The sequence below is a fragment of the Rhododendron vialii genome, chromosome 3a (genome assembly GCF_030253575.1).
Source record: "Rhododendron vialii isolate Sample 1 chromosome 3a, ASM3025357v1".
Lineage (NCBI taxonomy): Eukaryota > Viridiplantae > Streptophyta > Magnoliopsida > Ericales > Ericaceae > Rhododendron > Rhododendron vialii.
The window spans coordinates 29,234,587-29,254,663 of NC_080559.1; the positions used below are offsets into that span (position 1 = coordinate 29,234,587).

Consider the following 20,077-nt stretch of genomic DNA (forward strand, 5'->3'; position numbering starts at 1 on the left):
GAACATATTGAACGGCTCGGATCATTGAAATTCAAACCAAAAGGGGGAGATGAGAACCGATCCGGATTTTGTTCAAGTTAGGGCGTCTGGATTTTGCTTCGGTCCACACACCCCATTTCTCAGTCGGATTTTAATGATCCGAGCCGTTCAATGTGTTCAACACTTGATTTTAAGAGTACTTTAGAGGAATCAGCAAAAAAAATGACCGGAAAGGGCTTCATCTAAACAATTTTTTTATTGAACTGTTCAATAAAAAAACTGCTCGGATGAAGCCTTTCTCGGTCATTTTTTTTGCTGTTTTTTTGCGAGTATCATTAAAATCACGTTTTGATTACATTGAGAGGCTCGGATCATCGAAATTCGATCGGGACGCTATTTCACAAGGCCTTTAACGAAATCTGTTAGTCATTTGGACGGAAGGGGTCGTTTTGATTAACGGAAGAAAACACTAGGAGTAAAAATTGATTTTTTTGAAAGTCTGAGAGTCTAATTGAAATTTAGAGTAAAGGTTTGGGGGTATTTTGAAGTTTTCCCAGATGCTAGGCTAGTAATCAGAAAGTCTACATACACATACAATCTGTGCACAGATTTCATTGTGGGACCCATCACGGGTTCCACACAAATCATTCGAGCCGTTCATTAAATGTAAAATATTTTTTCAAGGGTCCCTGTAAAAAATAATATCAATTCGATACCTATAGATACTCGATCCAATCATATAACTTTTCATTATCCAGAAATTTGAATGAAAAGTTAGATGGCTAGATGAGGCATCTATAGGTATTGAATTGAGCTTATTTTTTACAGAAACCCTTGAAATTTTTTTTTACATTTAATGAACGGCTCGGATGATTTGTATGGGACCCGTGGTGAGCTCCACAACGAAATCTGTGCACAATCTGTCCACAGATTGCTGTGTGTAGCAGTAATCGCTAGTAATAGTTGAAGGGTATGAAAGTAAATTCACATTTGTCGCCCAAAACACTGCCTCAAAGACCTGATGAGTTGTAGGAGTATACGTTACAACTCACGATAGATCTCTTGGCCACGTTTATGTGAAGGGAAGGGCAGAAATCTCCTCAGTTTTTTTGGAATCCAATTGTTGAAACAAGAAATTTGCAGAAGCAGAAGAAGAAGAAGTTGAGAGTCAGAGAAACGGATGAACAAAGATGGACTGGACCCGAGATATCGGAAAAGGTGGGAACTGAAGCCGAGCGCGAACAAACTAACTGAATTAAGGTTGTTCTCATCAACTTTTATTATTGTCACCTGACTTGTAGAGTGTTAACTTGTGCGATTTGCTTATTTCTGATGAATTTCTAGGGTTTCCAGTTGAAATTGATTTGCTTAAATCTTCGCCTACTTTTTAGATTACGACGCATCGAGCATGAAAATTTGTTTCTTAAAAGTCAAAATTCTGTTGACAAACTTGTCAATTGAACTGTCTTTTCGTCATTGGATGGAGTGGCCTCGTAGAAGATGAGGTAGTAGTGAATCGGAATTCTTCCAACTGCCTCGTGAAACTTTTTCAAATTGTAGATTGTCAGTTTGATTGATTTGTCACCTAATCAATCAACTTTTTAGTTTATCCCTTTATATAGGAAAAAGAAGACCTGCTACATTTGGTGAAGTTGGACAAAACTTCTAAGAAACTTTCATTATTATTATTATTTTTTAAAAGATATTCGAATTCTTTCAAAACATGAGTTCCTTTCCTTACTGGATCGGCGATTGGCATTTTGGTTCTCCAACAGTTAATTTGGATGGCTCTGACATCATTTGGAAGAGCCAAGTGGTCAGAATTTTTGAAATATACTAGTCACTAACAGCACTCGATCTTTACAGTACACTTTCCTCCTTGAGCATGTTTATGATCTCCATCATATCTTCGCCACTGCTTAGTGGCTTATTTAGTCTTAAATCCGCATTCAAAATAGGGCTAAGTGGAGGTAATTCTTTTTAACGGCGAGCATTAGTAGTTGAAATTCATGGCATACATAATATTCGTGTCCTCTCTCAAAAACCCTTAAAAGCACCAAATTTTTTTATCGCTATGACATGTCCCATAATTGTCCTCAATGTGAGGCCTAAATGAAAAAGAAAAGACAAGTATTCCTAATGACAATCTTGAAGAGTGGACTCGAGGGAAAAGGCAGGACTGTTTTCTGTTTAATCCCCACCTTCTTCCTTTTTTCTACAAAATTGCCACCGCTACATGTGGCACAAGGAAACTAAACATATATGAAAGCAACCTTTTCCAAAATTCTAAGGGTGGCAGGAGCACCTCTTGTCCCCCTTCACTTGTTCTATTTGTGGAATGCTCAAAAAGTTTTCACTGGGAAAGTTGTTTCTATTTAACTAATGCACTAAGAGGAGTTCTGTGGTAAATTTTGTGCTTAACAAGATGGTTACTGCTATACTAGATAGTTGACTTGCGGGTTGTGAAGATATATCCTGAGTTGGACTATTTGGCTTTTCGAGTCCTACAGGCTGAAGTTACACCTCTCCTTTTAGCGCTCTTGGAACAAGATGGAGAATATGCAGTACGCTGAGGAGCTTGTGAAGGAGTTTCTTGTCTTCAGAGGGTTTACAAGTACTTTGCAAGCTTTTGGGAAAGAATTAGGCACTGATATAGGCAAAGGATTTCAAGTAGATAAGATATTGGAACTAATATTCTCAGTCTACATTCCCCAATTTCGAGCAGAAGAGTTGATTGAGGTGCTGAGCTTTTTCAAGCAGTGCTTTTCTTCTTCATCTGAGACATTGTTGATTTCTACACTATCAAAACTAGAGGTCTCTATTCTCCGTTGTTATGTAGTACGTGCCATACTATCAGGAAGGAAGGACAAAGTTATAGAGTTTTTGGGGATGCATGGCAATGACTTGTTGCAAAGAGACCAGGATTGGACTTACTGGTTTGGTAGGATTTTTTTCTTCCTTCTCCTGTTCATGATGCTCTCTTGAACTTTTTATCTTTAGTTTAATGATGTTATATTTCATGCAGCCATCCCATACATTAAGAACCCCAGCTCGGATCCACAGTTTCGCATATTTTTTTCACAGGAGTGGTTTAACGCCTTGCATCTGTCAGTTAGGAACTTCTTAAGCGAGATGTTTAATGATACCCATATCCTTGAGCAAAAATTCTCAGATATTCGTCCATGCTTGTTCTGAGCTTAATTAACTGTATTCCATCATTACTCTCCCTACTTTTTTTCTCCCTCTGTTCTTAATTGTTGTTCCATTATTCCATGTTGGGATGTTTCAAAATGTTAGTCCTTTTTGAGAAGTCCAAGTTTATTCCTTGTAAGTGTCTATGAGTGTTCCAAAGTAGTTAGAATTTAGGGGTAGTGATGGAGATGATGTCTTTAGATTTGAATTTAAGTTCTATCTTTGCCTGTGAAGTTGGAGCTCTCAAAAGGGACCAACATTAAGGAACAGAGGGAGTAAATGCTACTGCAAAGTTATAAATGGAACTATATTATCTTATTGCCAGTGTTAATGTAGTTAAGTAGGGAAACTAATATGGCCATGCCTTTGCAGTCACTTTCACCTCATACTTTGACGGCATTTGGTTTTCTTAGTCGCTATATTGTCACATTACATGCTGTTTGCATAGGACTTTTCCTTAGCTGATCTACGCATCCCTGCGATATTGAAGATCTGTTCTGAAAAGATTACTGTCAACCGTCTTAAAAAGGACATTAGGCAACTTAATCTTAGGTTGTCCGAACTTCAGGCTTTATTGGAGAAAAAGGAAGCTCAGTTATGCAGATCAAGGAGGTAAGGGACTTCTGCATCGATGTAGTTAGATATTTTTCAGACTCTGGCGGTTTGCCTTTTTTTTTTTTTTCCTTTGATCAAAACTCTGGTTTGGTTACCGTATTGTTTTGAGTCCAGTTATGCTTCATCACCCCTGGAAGCAAGTGTGGGTCAGAAAACCAGCCCAACCAACTCTGTAACCTGGACTCCATTGAATGGTGGCCATGAAGCGGATATTATTCCACCCAGGGTTTCTCATGAGACGTGTGCGCCTTTGAGTACACCTGTAAGTGAACAAGAATCACCTAGGAATTGGGTCGTTACTGGACCTGCTGAGGGTGCTCCAAAATTGGCCTCATCTAAGGTTACTCAAAGCTCAAGCTCAAAAATGGTGTTCAGAGGGAGTGGGAGGATAAATGATCCTCTGGAAATGATCAAGGATGGCTTTAATATTGGTAAGCAATGGTTGCGATTAGTTTCTCTTTTGTCCATGATTAAATAAGACAATGGCTTTTGCTCATTAATGCCACTAGGAGATGGAGACTTATCCATACACAACACAGCACAGGCATGGAAACTCATTAATAGGAAGGGTTATATTTGTTTCATTTCTTTTCAGAAGACTGGATTAACTTCACATTTAAAATTATTAAAAAGTTGTCTCTGCTTTGGAGGTTACAATTCCATTCCACTGGATACCCAAAATAATTCCTACTAGCTATGTGAGTTTCCATGGTTTTCATGACTTTTTGTTTTCCTAACTTATTGGAATGTCTCAAGTGGTTGCTTGACTTTTGCATTTCCTACACCTCGATTATGGACAAGGCTTCTCCAGCAGGTCTTTAAACACTATGAGGACCTTTCCTATTGTCACACTGAGGTTAAAGCATGATGCAGTGCTTTATTCATAATAAATGTTGAAGTAACTTGAATTTATCTTGTGGCAGAGACTAGCACAGAAATGCAGGAAGAAGAAGAATTTCCAGAAGTGGAAGTAGAATTTCAGGTAAAAAATTCGTAAAAACCATTGCTGACTTTTGGTCTTTCTTCGCAAATTTCAATGCCCCTATTTGGCTATATCTGTCCTCCTTACTTGCTGCATTGTCTTGTCTTTTATGTCTGTGTGGAAAAACTTGATGCAGGAGACATTCTTGGGCCACACAAGTCCTATCAGTCGATGCCGATTTTCTGCGTCTGGGAACAATATTGCCAGTGCTTCTGTGGATGGCACAGTCAGGTATTTATCATGATTTCCTGTATCATGCTGAGGTTACCTATACAAAGGGGTTAACTTACGGGGCAGACAAACTGGTTTGATTTATTTAGTTTTAATGAATGATGACGTCGCTATTTATTTGTTCCTTGGATGTGTTCTTTCTTTATTTGCCTGGACTCGACACATTCTAGGTGCTATCCTGGAAGCATATTGGCCATGTTATCAAATGAATTTCATGATTTCAACCCTCTTATGAGAAAGCTTTGTTTTTTTGGTCCTCCACTTATGCTTATTTTTCTTGTTGTGGTTCGATTTATTTCCACTTTGTTTTTGTTTTTGCTTTTGCTTTTCTTGGTTTGTGAGGGTGTGAAGTTATATGCGGTTCATTTACCATGATATCCAACCCTAGAGGTGGTGCCTTTTGGACCATCTGTGTAGCTTATCATTTTCAGTTTAGAGATTGTTGCAATTGCATGATTTCTTCTCTTTATGTTGATGGAAGGATATGGACATATGACTCAGCAACTCCAGCATCAAGAAATGCAACCATATACTGTGGGGCAGAGATCATGTCGCTTGAATGGGATTGTAAATCAGATCGCTTGGTACGTAATTAAGCATCATATGAACATCGTATAGTCTTTTTTCTGTTGGAATATGATGTTGATCATTGAATAGTGGAATTGATACTTGTAACTTCACTCTTTGTTTTGAGAAAAGCTTCTGATTGGCACTGCTGATGGTGGCATTAAAGCATGGAATGTTGATGCCAAGAGAGTTGTTTGTGATCTCAACACAATTGAAGCATTTCCGAGGTTCTGATTCAATAATTTAACCTGGTTCAGAAAGAGAGATACAGTGGTTCTCCTTGTACTCATCTTCATGCATTTGGTGTAATGCAGTGTCTTGGATTTGAAATGCAGTCCTGTGGAACCAATTTTTGTTTCTGCAGCATCATCCAGAGGGTACGTTTTCCCCCTAGATTTAGCATTCTAAGATTTTCTTCCTTTCCTTATTCTATGTTTTACTAAGTGGGAATGTCAATTCTTTTCAATATTTTATTAAATCAAACCACACATCAAAAATACCTAGTGCCAGTGTGAACGAGAGAGATGCTGAGAAGGACACAGTTGATAGCTTAATGATACACTTCCAGTCCAACATTGCTACTTAAGAAAACATGGATTTTAATCAAGAGAGTGGTATATTCACCACCTAAGTGGTGCTTGCATAGAGATGCATATTTTCTGCTTTTGCATTCTCTAGGATCTTTTTTCCTTCGTTCTCCTTCGGAAACCTTGTGGTTTTGTCTGAAGTATGCAGTTAAGGCTCCCAATGCTGTATCTGTTATCGTCATACTTAGTGATTATTCATTTTTTAATTTACAAAAGACATTCTTAGACTTTTCATCTTTGTAGGCATGGCACCAGTTATATGGATAAGTTGGGATTTGCAAACTTAACTGTCTGGAACATGAAAACATGGAAAGCAATGGTATGAACTTGTTTTTCCCCCAAATCATGTATCTATCTTGGAGTCAATTTTCTCTTAGAACAGCCTACAAGTCTTTAATAAGCTCTCACCTTTATTGAAGACAGTCCTTCCTCTTGGTGAAGATCCACCGGCAATAACTTCCTTATGCTTCAACCATAACGGGAAGATTTTGGCCGCTGCTGCAACTGATGGAATGATTCACATGTTTGGTATCCTTGTTGTTTTTATCTATATGCCTGATGAATCACAAACCCCTTGGTTTTACTATTCCTGGTACAGTTAGTTGATAAAAAGTTGAAGAAGAGAAGGATTACTTTTTATTTTTGAACTTTTTGGAGAATTAGGTGATGGGAGGAAGGGTGAATGATGATACCTTTCTTCTTGGAAGGGAAACCTTTCTCCTTGCTGGATGAGTACCCTGAACAAAGTATATACACCTTAACTTGGCAAAGATATGTCTGCTGGACTACCAATTACGGGATGGCCAGCTCATGATTCCGCTATTAGCTCCATTCTTTTTGGGCCTGATGAGACAAGCATTTTTAGCTTGGGAATTGATGGAAAGGCAAGTTACTCTAGCACCTTTTTTGGGGTTTGGCATGAGATTGGCTTATGTCTGATACCTCATGCGTTGCTCTTTTAAATTTGGTCATTCGTTTTAGCTGGATTTCCTTTATTATTATGTCTAGCAATTATGTGGGATCTCAGCAAACTAGCATCCACTGCAGATATTTGAATGGAGCTTGCAAAACCAAGGTAAAGTTCTTTGGTCAAGAAACTGCAGCAGGTACTTAAATCGCCAGCCCTGTATATATCTGAAATTTAAATAGTTATACAGCAAAACGGGCTACTTGGCTTCCTAGTAGTTGAAATTTTATTGGAGTCAAGATTGAGGGCATGCGGTTTGTATTCTATACGCAGCCCATTGGTAAATCTTTACATTGTGATTTACGGACTACCTTACAGGATCAGGGTTATGGGAACTCAGTACCTTGGCAACATGACCCTATTCTTTCTTTCTTTTTTAGGTTCTGCAATCATGAGAACTCAGGACACTGTAGACATGAAATGGCTTTAGATGCTGATGGGAGGAGACTTTTGGTGACATCTGGTTCAGTGAGAGCACCCATATATCAGGTAAATCTCCATTTCCGTTCTCTCTCCTACGTACACACGCACGCAGATCTTTTAGTGGCTTAAACCTCCCTACTCCTGATCCAAGTTTCCATGCATTCAGGTTAGAGGTCATATGAATGGAGTGAAAACCCTTCTTCACAGTGCGGCCATAACCACTGTTGATTGGCACCCAACCTTGCCCTTGTTCCTCACTGGTTCAGCCGATCATTCAGTTCGTGTGACATCAATATCATGAAGATTTTTCCTTTTTGATTATTCAATTATTTGTAGCTTTGAGATTGCCATATAGCATGAAATAGATCCCGTGCAGTGGTTTGACCACAGTCCTAATTGGTTTTGTGCCCTTTGTCCAGTTTTTTTGTTGTAGGCATTTATGTCAATGTAATTCTGAAATTTCTCTTCTTCAGGTCCAGAAAGAAAGAAGGAAAAATTATTTTTATCATCACTTCTTCCGAAATGTAATTAAACAACAGATTGTGTTGGAGGAACTTCACACCAAGCAATGCTAGTACTGAAGTTGTAATTGGGGTGTATTTTGTTCAGTTGTCTCAGAAGAATCGGTTATTTCGTTGTAGAAAAACATAGCTATTTGAATCCTTCACAACCAACGAAGCGCCTTTCAATAGGAAAACCAGAACTATTTGCGTCATTCATTTATGTGTGACTCTACATCATATCTGATCATGTTCAAGCGAAAAAGATCTGGAAGGGCAGATAATATAAAAAGACTACTCTATACAACAGTCCTAGTCATCATCCTCGAGATCAAGCACCATCCTCATCTTCCTTCTCCATACGGCATCTTTCGGGGATGCAACATGAGTTGTTGCATCGTCCCCAAAATCTGATAACTCATCAGCCAGCTCGTCATGCATTTGTTGATGCTGCAAATGACTTGCATCGTCAACAAGTGGAGCACCTACTAACTTTTTGCTGCCGAGGCTACTTGCTTCAGCTTCTGCATTGGCAGCGTAATCGAGAGAACTTTCATCAAATTCACCCTCCGTCCCACAGGGGGGTTCTTCTCCATCCCTGACAAACAGATAACAGAATTATTCCCAAACTCATGTTGAATGTATGGTATTCTTCCCGGACCTTACAGGAATAAAAACTTACAGATATACACTAATCATGATGAAATAAACAGGCCCAATAGCAATGCTGCGGACACATGAAATTGCACAAATTCGGACACACGTGTCCAGAACCTTCCAATGAAGGTGAGTCCCACATGATAAATGTGGAGAGGCCCATACACATTGGATGGTTTCGGACACATCTATTCCGGATCTATTCCTATTGGTTTATGTTGATAGCATTTTGGTCAATTAATCTATACAAAGCAATGCCACATAAGGATCAATTACTGAAATTCAAAGAATCAAATCCACTTTTTGTCTTGGGGTATTGCATGACTAGAAATCCGCCTTGAGAGTGACTGGACTTGCCTTAAAGCAGCGCCTGGAAGTTCATCGTCAGAATTGCCTTTTCCATAATTGTTCTCATCTGCCACCTCAATTTCTCTTTCATTCTTCTTGCTTTTGCTCCTAGAATACCAAATAGCAAGTAAGATTAGCCAGAATAGAAATGTAACAAGGTAGTATTTTATCCCAACTGCGAAAGAGAGGCTGAATTGAATTGTGGTTGAAGTCAAGAGACCCATATTTTTTGTCTTACAAATCACGGTGTTGTAGTTTAATAGACACGCTTAAACTACGACATCCTTTCGCACATCTGCAGCAACATATGGAGAGGACACATTACCTTTTTACCAGTGATAATAACGTTTCATTGTCAGAGTCTTCTGCACTTTCTGCAGAAAAGTTGACAGGATCCTCATCCCTTGAATGCATGTGGCCTTCCGATCTCTTGCACTTAGGAACACGAAGGCCAAGTTGCTTGAGTTTGCGTGAAACTTGTGCTGCTGTGAATATGCCATCAGCATCCATTGCATTTGCAATCATGTGACTACACCTCTTATGATCCTTAAACCTACAGTATTTTGTTAGTTATAGCATCCTTTTTTCACCAAAAAACCATCTCTCTAGAAAACATAAATATAAGTCTCTGGTAGCCACTAAGTCAAGCACTCACTGCTCAAATAAAGCTTTGATCCTCATCTCCTGATCTTTGCTAAAGGCGCGTACTCTTTTTCTAGTGTGCCTAAGAAGAAAACACAAACAATTAGCTGATTTGTCAATTTGTTTTCAACAACAGAAATGAAATGTAATAATGAAAACAAATTTACCAGCACTAAGTGTAATACTACTTACAGAGGTTGTCTCAGTGCAGAACTCTCCTCAAACTCATTTTTGCTAAGATCATTTTCATCTCCCCTTGCCCCTTCTTCCTCAAGTTGGATAGGACCCCCAGCTTGAAGCCTCCTTTTCTGTCGTGGGACTCTAAGCCCAAGCCGTCTAAGCTTGTTGGAAACCTGAACTGGCGAAACTTTTCCATCTGGATCGAGCTCTTCAGCAATGAGACGACTACAATGACGATCGTCCTTGTATCTTAAATTGTTTTCCACCGAGACAAAGAAATATCAGAAAACAAGTTGCAAAAATGATGTGAGTTATCCACCAACACAAGTATGTGTATATATCTCCAAGAAAAAGAGAATGCCAAAAGGGGAAATGTACGTAACCATTTTATCTTTATGAATTGATCATTGTAATTCTACTTCGTCTAACATAAATCATCCACATGAAATGACACTCACTTTTCATATAGACCCTTGATTTTCCCTTCTAGATCTTGATTAAGAACAAGGCTTTTCCTTCTTTTAGATACCCCTTCAGACTCATGTTCAATAATCCCCTCACTGCAACAGCCAGAATAAATAGAGATAATTTTGTGACGCAAAAGATGAACTAAGCATTTTCTCATTGGCTTTAATTCTTATCACCCAACCTATCAGAAATTTCCTTGCTGTGACTTCCCCCACTAGAAACTGACTTGACGTTTTCCTTCACTTGTCCATTGTTCCCATTGCTTCTTTGAAAAACTTTCTGAATCTTGATCTCATAAGGGTCCTCCTCCCTGTGGTTTATTAAAGAAATCATCTCAGAAACTGATATGACTGTCAAACTTACTCCAATTAGCAACAAACTACAAATCCTTCATGCTTATACAATCCCATACCAGCTATCGAAGCTTTCATGAATGCAAATGTCTTGGCAAAATGTAATGACAGACTATTAAGTTCTAGATCATGCCAATTTGTTGCCTCAAGTGCTATAATATGTCTGGTCACAGACTCACAGTCCAAATTTCCCAATATCAATAAGGAGTTAAAGGACTACTACAGTGGGGAAGAGTAAACCCATACTATCAGGAGGCAAAAATCGAATAAAAAGATGAAAAAAGATGACAGAAAAGACAGACTTTTACAAAGGATGTTAAGCCTATTATCAGACTTATCTTACTTCTGTTTATTGATCTCATTTGGGTCAACAAAGTCAGCTTCATCGTCGCCAAGTGCATCTGCTATGCTCCTATGAACCCATCCTTGCCCTTGAGATGAATAGATTCCTTCGTCCTTAGAAACACTTCCCCACTTTTCGCTTTCTCTCTTCAAGTTGCCAACTTCATGCAACAAAGATTCACAGTTGATGTAATGACATTCTTTACGTGTCTTCCAGAAGAGCACCTCTACAAAAAGTAGAGGTTGTTTCTTCATTTTCCTAAGCATTCTCCTAACCAAGCTTGTTAGAAATAAAACTATGTTTTCATATTCCTTGCATGGGCTTGACTTCTGCTCATCCAGGATCTTGTAGAATATATTTAGGAACGACAACTGCAAGTTGTTGGGAAGAAAAACACACAAAATATCACCAATATAATACTTCAATAATCTAAGAAAGCTAAAATGTTCCTGATTCTTTACCTGATATAGCATTGGAGAAAGCTCTAGATCATCACAAATTTTCCGCAGCATGCATAAAATGTAGTGGTTTGTACTTGTAGAATTGCTTTTATAAAACTTCAGCAACCAGCACAAATTTTGGATAATATTGTTATTTGCTAGGGCAGAAATCAAAGTAGATACTCTGAAGTCCACTTCATCAGTACCAGCTAGCTGCTCATCGCAAGAAGAATCACCCATTCCATCATGAAGATCACCATTATGTTCATCAGACTTATTATTTTTCATCCCCTGAAGATTGGTTTTGTGATTAGATGTTTCTACCCTGCAAGTTTCGGGCTCATTAACCTGAACAGGTATTGCGGCTTCGTCCTGTTTTGCATCAGAAATTGGATTAACAAACTTCTCCTCAGATAACATGCTTGAATTTGCATAGTGTTCACAACCAGATTTACCAACCTTGTTCTGAAAGGGAGTATGATCTTCACCTGGTTCACAACCAGAGTTAGCAATCTCATTCTGAAGGGGAGTATGATCTCCAACTGGTTGATCAATGTTATCACTCTTGTCATTCAACATTTTCTTTGCTCTCTTCTTCCTAGACTTTCTAGAAACCTTAACCAAAAGAAAATTTACACATTTAGATGTAGAAGGTGAAACAAAAGGCTTACCTGATTAGAAAAAACCATTGAACGACAATATTACAGTAAAAAGGAGACAGACACCAAATGGGCAAATTCAGTTACATACACATAGAGAGGCCTTTTTTGTGCGATTATTGTAGCCCCTTTACGAAGCCAAAACCAATAATTAAACAGACAACCTGCTTCAAAAACAACATAAGGCATTCACACCTCACAAGGAGAACGCTTGTTGACATTGAATCAGTGGTCACTCGCTCAGACACAGATAACAGTAAATAATATCTGGTTATGTATGATAAATTGATAATGCAACATCCACGCATGTAAATTTCAAACAATTACAGCTATTTGCGTTCTTTAACTTACGATAATGAAAACGACGAGAGGCCAAAAGGTAACTACTAAGCAATGAATATATCAGAGAAAGCTTTTCAGGTTACTACAAGCATGGTAACAGCCAGGATCCAGGTCTAACTTAATATATAAGATATTATTATTGTTAAACTAGTTCCAAGGAATATTATTAACAAATAGTTTAACTTCATGAACTAGAGGTGGGGGTTCTACTGCTCGCCACCTCATTGATGCCATACGGGCACAATCTCCCCACGCCCACATCAAAGTTTCTTTCTTTCTTTTCTAAATAAGCTGCTTTCTAGTCGAATAGCTATTCCAACTACGTCTAAATTCGAAGCTGTCATATGTTCGTATTGATTAAACCAGTATAGATGGCAGCCGCAAACTGGGATATCAACTATTAGACCATTTTTTCTAAATTCAGCTAAGATATGGCGGATCTGCTTGGCCTACAGACTAAATCCCTACATTTTCAGGGGAAAAGCAAGTTGAAAGTCATTATAACAAGACAAAAAAAATCCTATCTAGTGTTCACCTCAAATGAAAATGTAGTAAAACAGGACATGCGTACCCTTAATGTGCCTCGTTCTTGAAGGTTCTCCATGAGCCTTATAACTACATATGTTGTTTCTATCAAGTCGGAGAGATCACTGGCATAAACAAATGATAAAATAGCAACAATTATTTTCAGTAATCACACTGTTCTCAGTATCACTTTCTTTATGCACCATGAGTTATAGTAAAGTTTCATAAGTAGAAAAACAGAAAGAAAAAGCGAAATGGCTTGAAAGTAGAAACTGTTGAATTCCCATAGTATGCAGGCGCCAGGGCCTGCTTTCTGGAGAATGTTGAGCAACGCAAAGATGATTAATTTCAAGCTAATAATTTATTCACAATTCTACTCAGGATGTACTTTTAAACCCAATCACTTACGTGCCCAGGTATCAGCATTACAAGTTCTACCATTTCAAATAGACCATACTGTTGATATGGAACTGGAAAAGGAATAGAGTTCAACAAGAAAATAAATCAAAATTGTAAAGCAGAAATCAAAATTGTAAAGCAGAAAATTAGCATCTAAATGTTCCCGTGGATGTGTCCTCGAAGGAAGCGCCAGAAAAATGCTGCAAAAGCCAAATATATGATGACTGAGGTATAGATATATATTTCCAAGAAACTATCATCCTTGAAGGTCTAGACTCAAGAACATCGAAAAGTTCTACGATGTTGACCATTTGAAAACAAACAGTCCCATATGCTGATAAATATTTTATCAGATCAGTGCATTATGACAAGCTCCCCTGTTCTGATGTATATGGTACAATGTAGCTCTACAATAAAATACCTGCTCTATTATAGTTCCATGACATGAAATTTTAAAGATGCAGTACCTTAGAAGACATAAAATGTGTCGTTGTGTAACGACAATGAACACTTTTAAGTAGATAAGTGCAAGAAGAAACCTTTTTGCCTGTTTGTGAATGTCGAATGATTTGATCTGGTTCAAAAGGAACTGTGTCATCCCTTGATCAGTTTGATCATAAAATAACTTGTAAAGAAGAATGCGAGCCGTTTGAGGTTCCTTAGAATCTTCAGGTGATGCCTTAAGCACTAAATCCAGCATACGAATCTACACAAAACATAGTTACTGTGGGTAATAAGGACAATTTATGTACGGATAGTCCTATCCTAGCAAAATAAGCCTGCAACTTCAACAAATTATCCATGATGATAGCCAGAAATAGACCAAAAATTTTGCCTTCATGTAGAATGCATAAAGTAGGGCACAATAATTTTTTAGGTTGCAGAAAATGTGATATACTGGTATTTAGTGAAGTGCCAAGTACTCGAAACACCAAGAGGTAGACAAGATCATAAGTCCTAACATCATTAGTACTCACTACTAAAACATGCAACAGTAACTGTTTCCACCTTTCGGTATATCAACTGCTGTTTTTAGGACATGAGGTTAGAATTCCAACCACCATATGCATTTTGGAGAAAAGGATTCGTAAGTCATGAAAATCCATGAATGTAAATAGCAAGTTGAAAATGACGAAGAAAATACCAAATTGAAACATAAAAGATAAAACAAGTAAGACTACCATGATTTTCATTAGAGATCCTGCTGCAGATACAAACTTATAGTCCTTTGTCTCCTTCAAGCCATCATATGCATATTGCCACTTTGAAAATAATAAGAGGAACATTGACTCGTTCATCGATGCGGCAATTGGTCCACATATATTGCCTTTAAAAAGTGTACTATCAGCATGATGATTCAAGGAAGCTTCGAATACATCAGCATTTGTTTCAGGCTGTTGAAGCAAACAGAGACCATGTGAGAGCAGTTAAGCTGCCATACAAAAGAAACGCTGTAGAGGCAATATTTGAGCAACAGAACATGAATTGAATGGGCTGATAGAGTAGTAAGAAGCAAAATTCAGCGGGGAAGAAAATGTTGACATATGGAATGATTTTCCAATCCAAACCTGTAGAATATAGATGCTTTTTATCAGATGTTAATGATATAAAACCTTATCAACTTGGAAGAATTACACCAAGTACACCTTTACAAGTACAATCCTAACCCACCAAAATCTCAAATGTCAAAATACCCCATTCCATAACATTTAAGAACGGACTGAAGGAATCAAGCGATATGAACTATCATTCACCCGTCATGTAAGAATATTAACTTCTTCCACCACCTAGTCAACCATGTTATTAGACCTCCCAATTGGCTCCATATGACCTTGCTTCATCCATTGACAATCATTTCATAAAGATTACAATGTAATCAACACTTTACAAGGCAATTTCCCATTTCATGTTTTGCACCAGATTTCTATCAGTGAGTATGCCCTTTTCAATCTTCCTTGAGCGTGGGTAATGAAACCGAAATAGCATACCACCAAGTTTCACCATTCCTGTATCAGCCATTCAGGTAAGCCTCATCACCCTTCCCCCAGTTTCATTTATCAGATGGTACCATCAACGAAAATGAGATGAACAATGAGCTCTCTTCCTAAAGAAACTCTGCAACATTTCTGAGCCAATATACGCTACGTGGAAATCAATCTTCTTCTCTAGCCTTTAAACAAACACCGCAAGAATAGCTACTATTCTCAATTTCTCATGTACAGAAACCAACAGCCAGCATAAAATTGTACTACGTCACAGTCTTTTCACCATAAGCTTCAAAAGGTTCCACATCAACATACACAAGCCACCATAGTTGGTGCAAACATGTTTTTCAAGACAAAGTAGGTTTCCTTCATATGTTGGGCATTTCTTGGTTTTGGTCACCATATCAACCATGATAGTCAACCACCCATGTTATAACCAGACGTGCATAAAAAATTATTTGAAACATCAATAATCATTTTTTCAGATCGTATTTAATTTCAGTACGAGGAAAACATTGCTAGAAAGTGAAAGAACTAAAGAATTTCCTGAAATGAGACTATATAATCACCATTAACAGGCACACATGTCACAATTTGTAAAAGCTCAAAACAGGAAACAATCCATTTTGAGGCTTGCATCAACAATGCCATGTTTTAATACTTTACATTGTCAAGCATCCACAGTTAATATAAAGTATACATTTGGAGGAAAATGAAAAGTATTGGATCAACCCCAAAAAGATTTAATACATGTTACAAAGAACATAAGATGCAACAATTGAGGTATACTATAACCTACTCAATATAACTCCTCACCTTCAAAAACAAGGACTTCTGATATTGAAAAGATGTAACAAATTGAGCAACCTGAAAGAAAATGGCAACATCGCTGCTCTCAATTATGTGCTCCTTTTCTATATCTTCCCGAATGGATTGCATTAGAACTGAAATAATTTGAAGCAAAGTGAGAACATGCACCATGAATGTAGAGGTTTTACCATTGTAAAGACAGAAAAGGTTATGGAAGAAACTTTTGGATTCAATCACAGAGGTTTTACCATTGTACCCCCCTGAGACAAGCTGGTTAACAAAATCATGAAGCAGTTCTAAAATTTTGTCCTTTGTTGACGGTAATCTTTCATAGTCCCACACCATTCTTTTGAGTGGACCTCGATGTTGTACTTTATGAGACTTGAGCAGATTGCCATGAGAAGCAGAACATGGGTTTCCCATCAATAATGTTTTAGAACCATCCTGTTGCAAAGGACTACTCAAGTTACTAGAGACTGATTAATTCCTAGTGCATCCAGAAAGTGACAACAACCTACCATGGTTAGCCGAGTAAATGCTCCACTAAATTGGGAGGAACAACCCGTATTGCGTAGCCTGGTAAGCTTTCTTTTTTCAGCTTCCTCTTCCATAATAGATCTAAGACTGTCAATAGAAATTTCGGCATCTTCATTCACCTAATTAATCAAATCTCCTGTAGTCAATATCTTACATAGATGCATTTGTCTATGGTAACAGTATACTGCTACAGTAGCAAACACACAAGATGGCAAATATAGATAAGAACAAGTTCATATATGATGCAGCAAGATGCAACTGATGCGAAGTTATATGCCTAATAATCTGTTTTTGCTTTCTTTTTCTTCTAAGCTAAACATTTTAGGAACTCTAAAGGAATGCATATTCATTCCCAGTTCATCCAGAACAACATTTCCTTATCAAGCATGGCACAAGCTATTTCAGAGTTATTGCTAACAGAAAAAATGCTGAAATTATTAAATAGAGGCCAACCTTCAAGTCCTTTGAATATGCTTTAGCAATCAGTTCTGGCTCCTGACCCACAACTACGTAATGGAAAGTTTCCAACAAAAGCAAGTTATCTTGACGGAGATACCTCGAAGAGCCGCCAATGTTCTGCGTTAGAACTAAGATCAAGTCCATCACATTCTCATTGAACAGTAGTTCTAAAAACTTATCTCTGAGTGACAAGAACTGTGTGGTTGCGCCAGCCTTCTGGTGCGGAGGGATTTCCTGGATAGCTACAATGTTGCGAAATAAAGTAACCACCAGCTGGACTAGTTTCCAGTCATCCTCCGTAAATGTGTCACTGCTTAGCAACAAATTAAATCATGAGAACAGTGTTAGTGTAAGAAATGAAAGCTATTATGACAGCCATTAAGCATGCAGATGAAAAATAAATAAACAAACAGACAATTGGAAGACAAGAAAACGACACTAGATATGCAAACAGGCTGTCTGCTTTAAAGCACTACAAAGTAAAGAGCCCAGAGATTCAGTGATGCATGGAACTTATTAGCAATTGCCATATCCAACACAAAGTCAAATTGGTTAGTTACATGAGTCTAGAACAAATGATTACCCAAATTCATGTTTGAATTCACACAAGAGCATGTATATGTTTCACTACTGCTCTTAAAAATTCATGTGGAATAGATTCTGTAACAGAAAAGAGCCAGTCGCCCATGATTATGATGCTTCACCAATCATTTTACTTGCAGGTTCATAAATAGGTTGGCGTAGAAGAGGAACTACTGAATGTCAAAAGGAAATGTTACACAATGAACAACAAAGGGGAGAAAACGAAATCCAACTTACCATTCTAAGTTTTCCAATGGGCTCTCCAGAAGTGAGACGATCATTGGGACAGTGTCACTCAAGGTAATTGAAGACTTCAAAGCCCAAAGGTACTCTATTTGTTGGGGGATGTCGTTGGATGTGGGTTCGATAGGCATGGTTAGAAACACCAACACCTTCACTGTGATAATTACGTCCAGTAATGAGTATCAAAAACTAATACTTTTAGAAAGAAAACATTAAACCACTAGACCCCCTACTTTCAGAATTCAACAATAAGTCCGTCATGCAGAAAAAAATCAGTGGCGATACCTGCATTTAGCACCAAATTATGATCATCCTGGCAGTGTTCCAAAATGGGTATCAAATCCTTGCCAACAATATTCCACTTGCAAACTTGCTTGAATACTTCTCTGGTCTGCGGATCGTCTCGCCTCAGAAACCTCAACAAATCCTTCAAATTATCTGCCACCCAATTGCACAAAGCATAAATCCTTAAGAAACCTCTTAAAACAACAAATAATTCCGGTGCCCAACGACGTGTTCAAAGTAACAAATAAAGTAGGGTCTTACTAATCGCTGCCTATTAGGCGGTGTATAATAGGAGTGTACATAATACATATAACGCCAAGATAAAATTTCAATATGCGTTCTTCACCGAAAAATCAACAAGCTTTTTTGATTTTTCAAATATAGATACGCCTTTTACACGTTGTACAGATTAAAGTGATACCTAGGCAGTATTCGCCCTTCGTGTAGCCGATGCGACCGCCATTGTCGTCCTCCTCGATGATTCCGAGACCGGCGCAAATGGCGGATAGACCCTCCATGTCGATCTAAGCTTGGAATTGTTCGAATTAGGGTATCGAAAGGGCTCGATCTGATTAATCAGGCGAGGGGAAAAAGAATAATAAAGATTTTCAAGTCGCATCCGGTGAGTGATTCTCTGTCATTTTTAGGGTTTTTGTGGCGCCAATAATGTCCGAATTTTCCCGCGCTGAGAAGTCTTTTGGGAGTGGTGATTTCCTACTATTGCGGCAGCTGGCTCCAGTAGACAGACATCCATGAATGATGTGGCAAAATCGTGTCTGTCCGTCTGTTTCTTTCTCTAAGGCTCTGTTTGTTTCAAACTTGGGGAAGAAAAAGAAAAAAGAATAGAAAATTAATAAAGAAAAAATGAGATTGAAAAGAAAAAAAAGAAATGATTTTGCCACTCCCTTTTTTGTTAACGACACTCTCCTGCAAGTGTATTTTTTGTGCAAAAATACACTTGCAGGGGAGTGGCGTTAACAAAAAAGTGAATGGCAGAATCAACAACCAAAAAAAAGGTATTTATTACCCCTACTTTCAATTATTACTCTCTTCACACATTACTCATGTCTTCAATCATTATTCTCATTTTTTTCTATCTCTCTCCACTTATTACTCTTATTTCAATTATTACCCTAATTTTTCTTTATACTCGTTTCTCCAAAAATCAAATCCAAAATTTTTCAAAAACTCATCCAAACTTGTTTTTTCAAACTTTTCCTTTTTTTTTTTTCCTCTAGAAATCATGCAAACAATAGAAATACTCCGTAATTTGTTTAAAATTTTCTCTCTTTTTTTTTCATTTTTTCCCTAAGTTCCAAACACACCCTAATTTTGTGGTTTTCTAATCAAATATGTGTGTATGCCCCCGGGCATAGAGATGTTACAATTTTACATGTTAAAGTGCCCACATAGATAGAGTTCATTTTACTTAGTTAAGGCTTAAGTTAGAGCATCCACATGCGACTCTTCAAACACTCTTTTAGGTTAAAATAAAGAGCAAAATGAAGGAAACAGCCTCACATTAGGCTTGTCAATGGTGGAGACCGTTGGTCAATATTTTAGTTTTGGAACAGTTACTTGTCTCTTGTCTCTCTAGGAGAGCCACTGTTCACTCAACCAGTAATACTTTATATTATATTTTGGAGCAATAAAAATAATTCACTCAATCGTTGGTTAATAGGATTGCTTTAAATATTTGATTTGGGTGAGTTTGAATATTTAATTAAGTAGAAAGTGAGAGTAAAAAACCTGATGCTATGTAATTATGAAAAAGTGA

The 20,077-nt window shown here is 37.8% G+C and overlaps 2 protein-coding genes across 4 annotated transcripts; one reads left to right on the forward strand and one right to left on the reverse strand.

Annotated features, from left to right (window-relative positions):
• The first annotated feature begins 1,018 nt into the window (after positions 1-1,018).
• On the forward strand, positions 1,019-8,132 carry LOC131319705 (uncharacterized). 3 transcript variants are annotated; one of them, XM_058350087.1, is made up of 17 exons: positions 1,019-1,239; positions 1,371-1,484; positions 2,490-2,920; positions 3,005-3,126; positions 3,641-3,783; positions 3,901-4,217; positions 4,710-4,768; positions 4,905-4,999; positions 5,481-5,583; positions 5,699-5,793; positions 5,881-5,943; positions 6,397-6,472; positions 6,573-6,681; positions 6,925-7,037; positions 7,201-7,259; positions 7,501-7,609; positions 7,710-8,132. In XM_058350087.1, exons 3-17 carry the CDS (start codon positions 2,530-2,532, stop codon positions 7,842-7,844), a joined length of 1,989 nt encoding a protein of 662 aa, XP_058206070.1. In that variant the 5' UTR covers positions 1,019-1,239; positions 1,371-1,484; positions 2,490-2,529; the 3' UTR covers positions 7,845-8,132. The 3 variants fall into 3 exon arrangements, with proteins under 3 accessions (XP_058206070.1, XP_058206069.1, XP_058206071.1); XM_058350086.1 differs by lacking the exon at positions 1,371-1,484; XM_058350088.1 differs by lacking the exons at positions 1,371-1,484; positions 7,201-7,259; positions 7,501-7,609; positions 7,710-8,132 and having other exon boundaries at positions 6,817-6,934.
• On the reverse strand, positions 8,114-18,961 carry LOC131319704 (uncharacterized). The gene is made up of 20 exons (XM_058350085.1): positions 18,722-18,961; positions 18,301-18,453; positions 18,010-18,169; positions 17,185-17,500; positions 16,713-16,850; positions 16,443-16,638; positions 16,201-16,328; positions 14,581-14,793; positions 13,939-14,105; positions 13,047-13,125; positions 11,934-12,089; positions 11,496-11,846; positions 11,035-11,405; positions 10,520-10,648; positions 10,329-10,430; positions 9,883-10,119; positions 9,704-9,772; positions 9,374-9,601; positions 9,058-9,156; positions 8,114-8,641 (listed from the first exon to the last, which is right to left on the reverse strand). Exons 1-20 carry the CDS (start codon positions 18,816-18,818, stop codon positions 8,356-8,358), a joined length of 3,675 nt encoding a protein of 1,224 aa, XP_058206068.1. The 5' UTR covers positions 18,819-18,961; the 3' UTR covers positions 8,114-8,355.
• Positions 18,962-20,077: the final 1,116 nt, after the last annotated feature.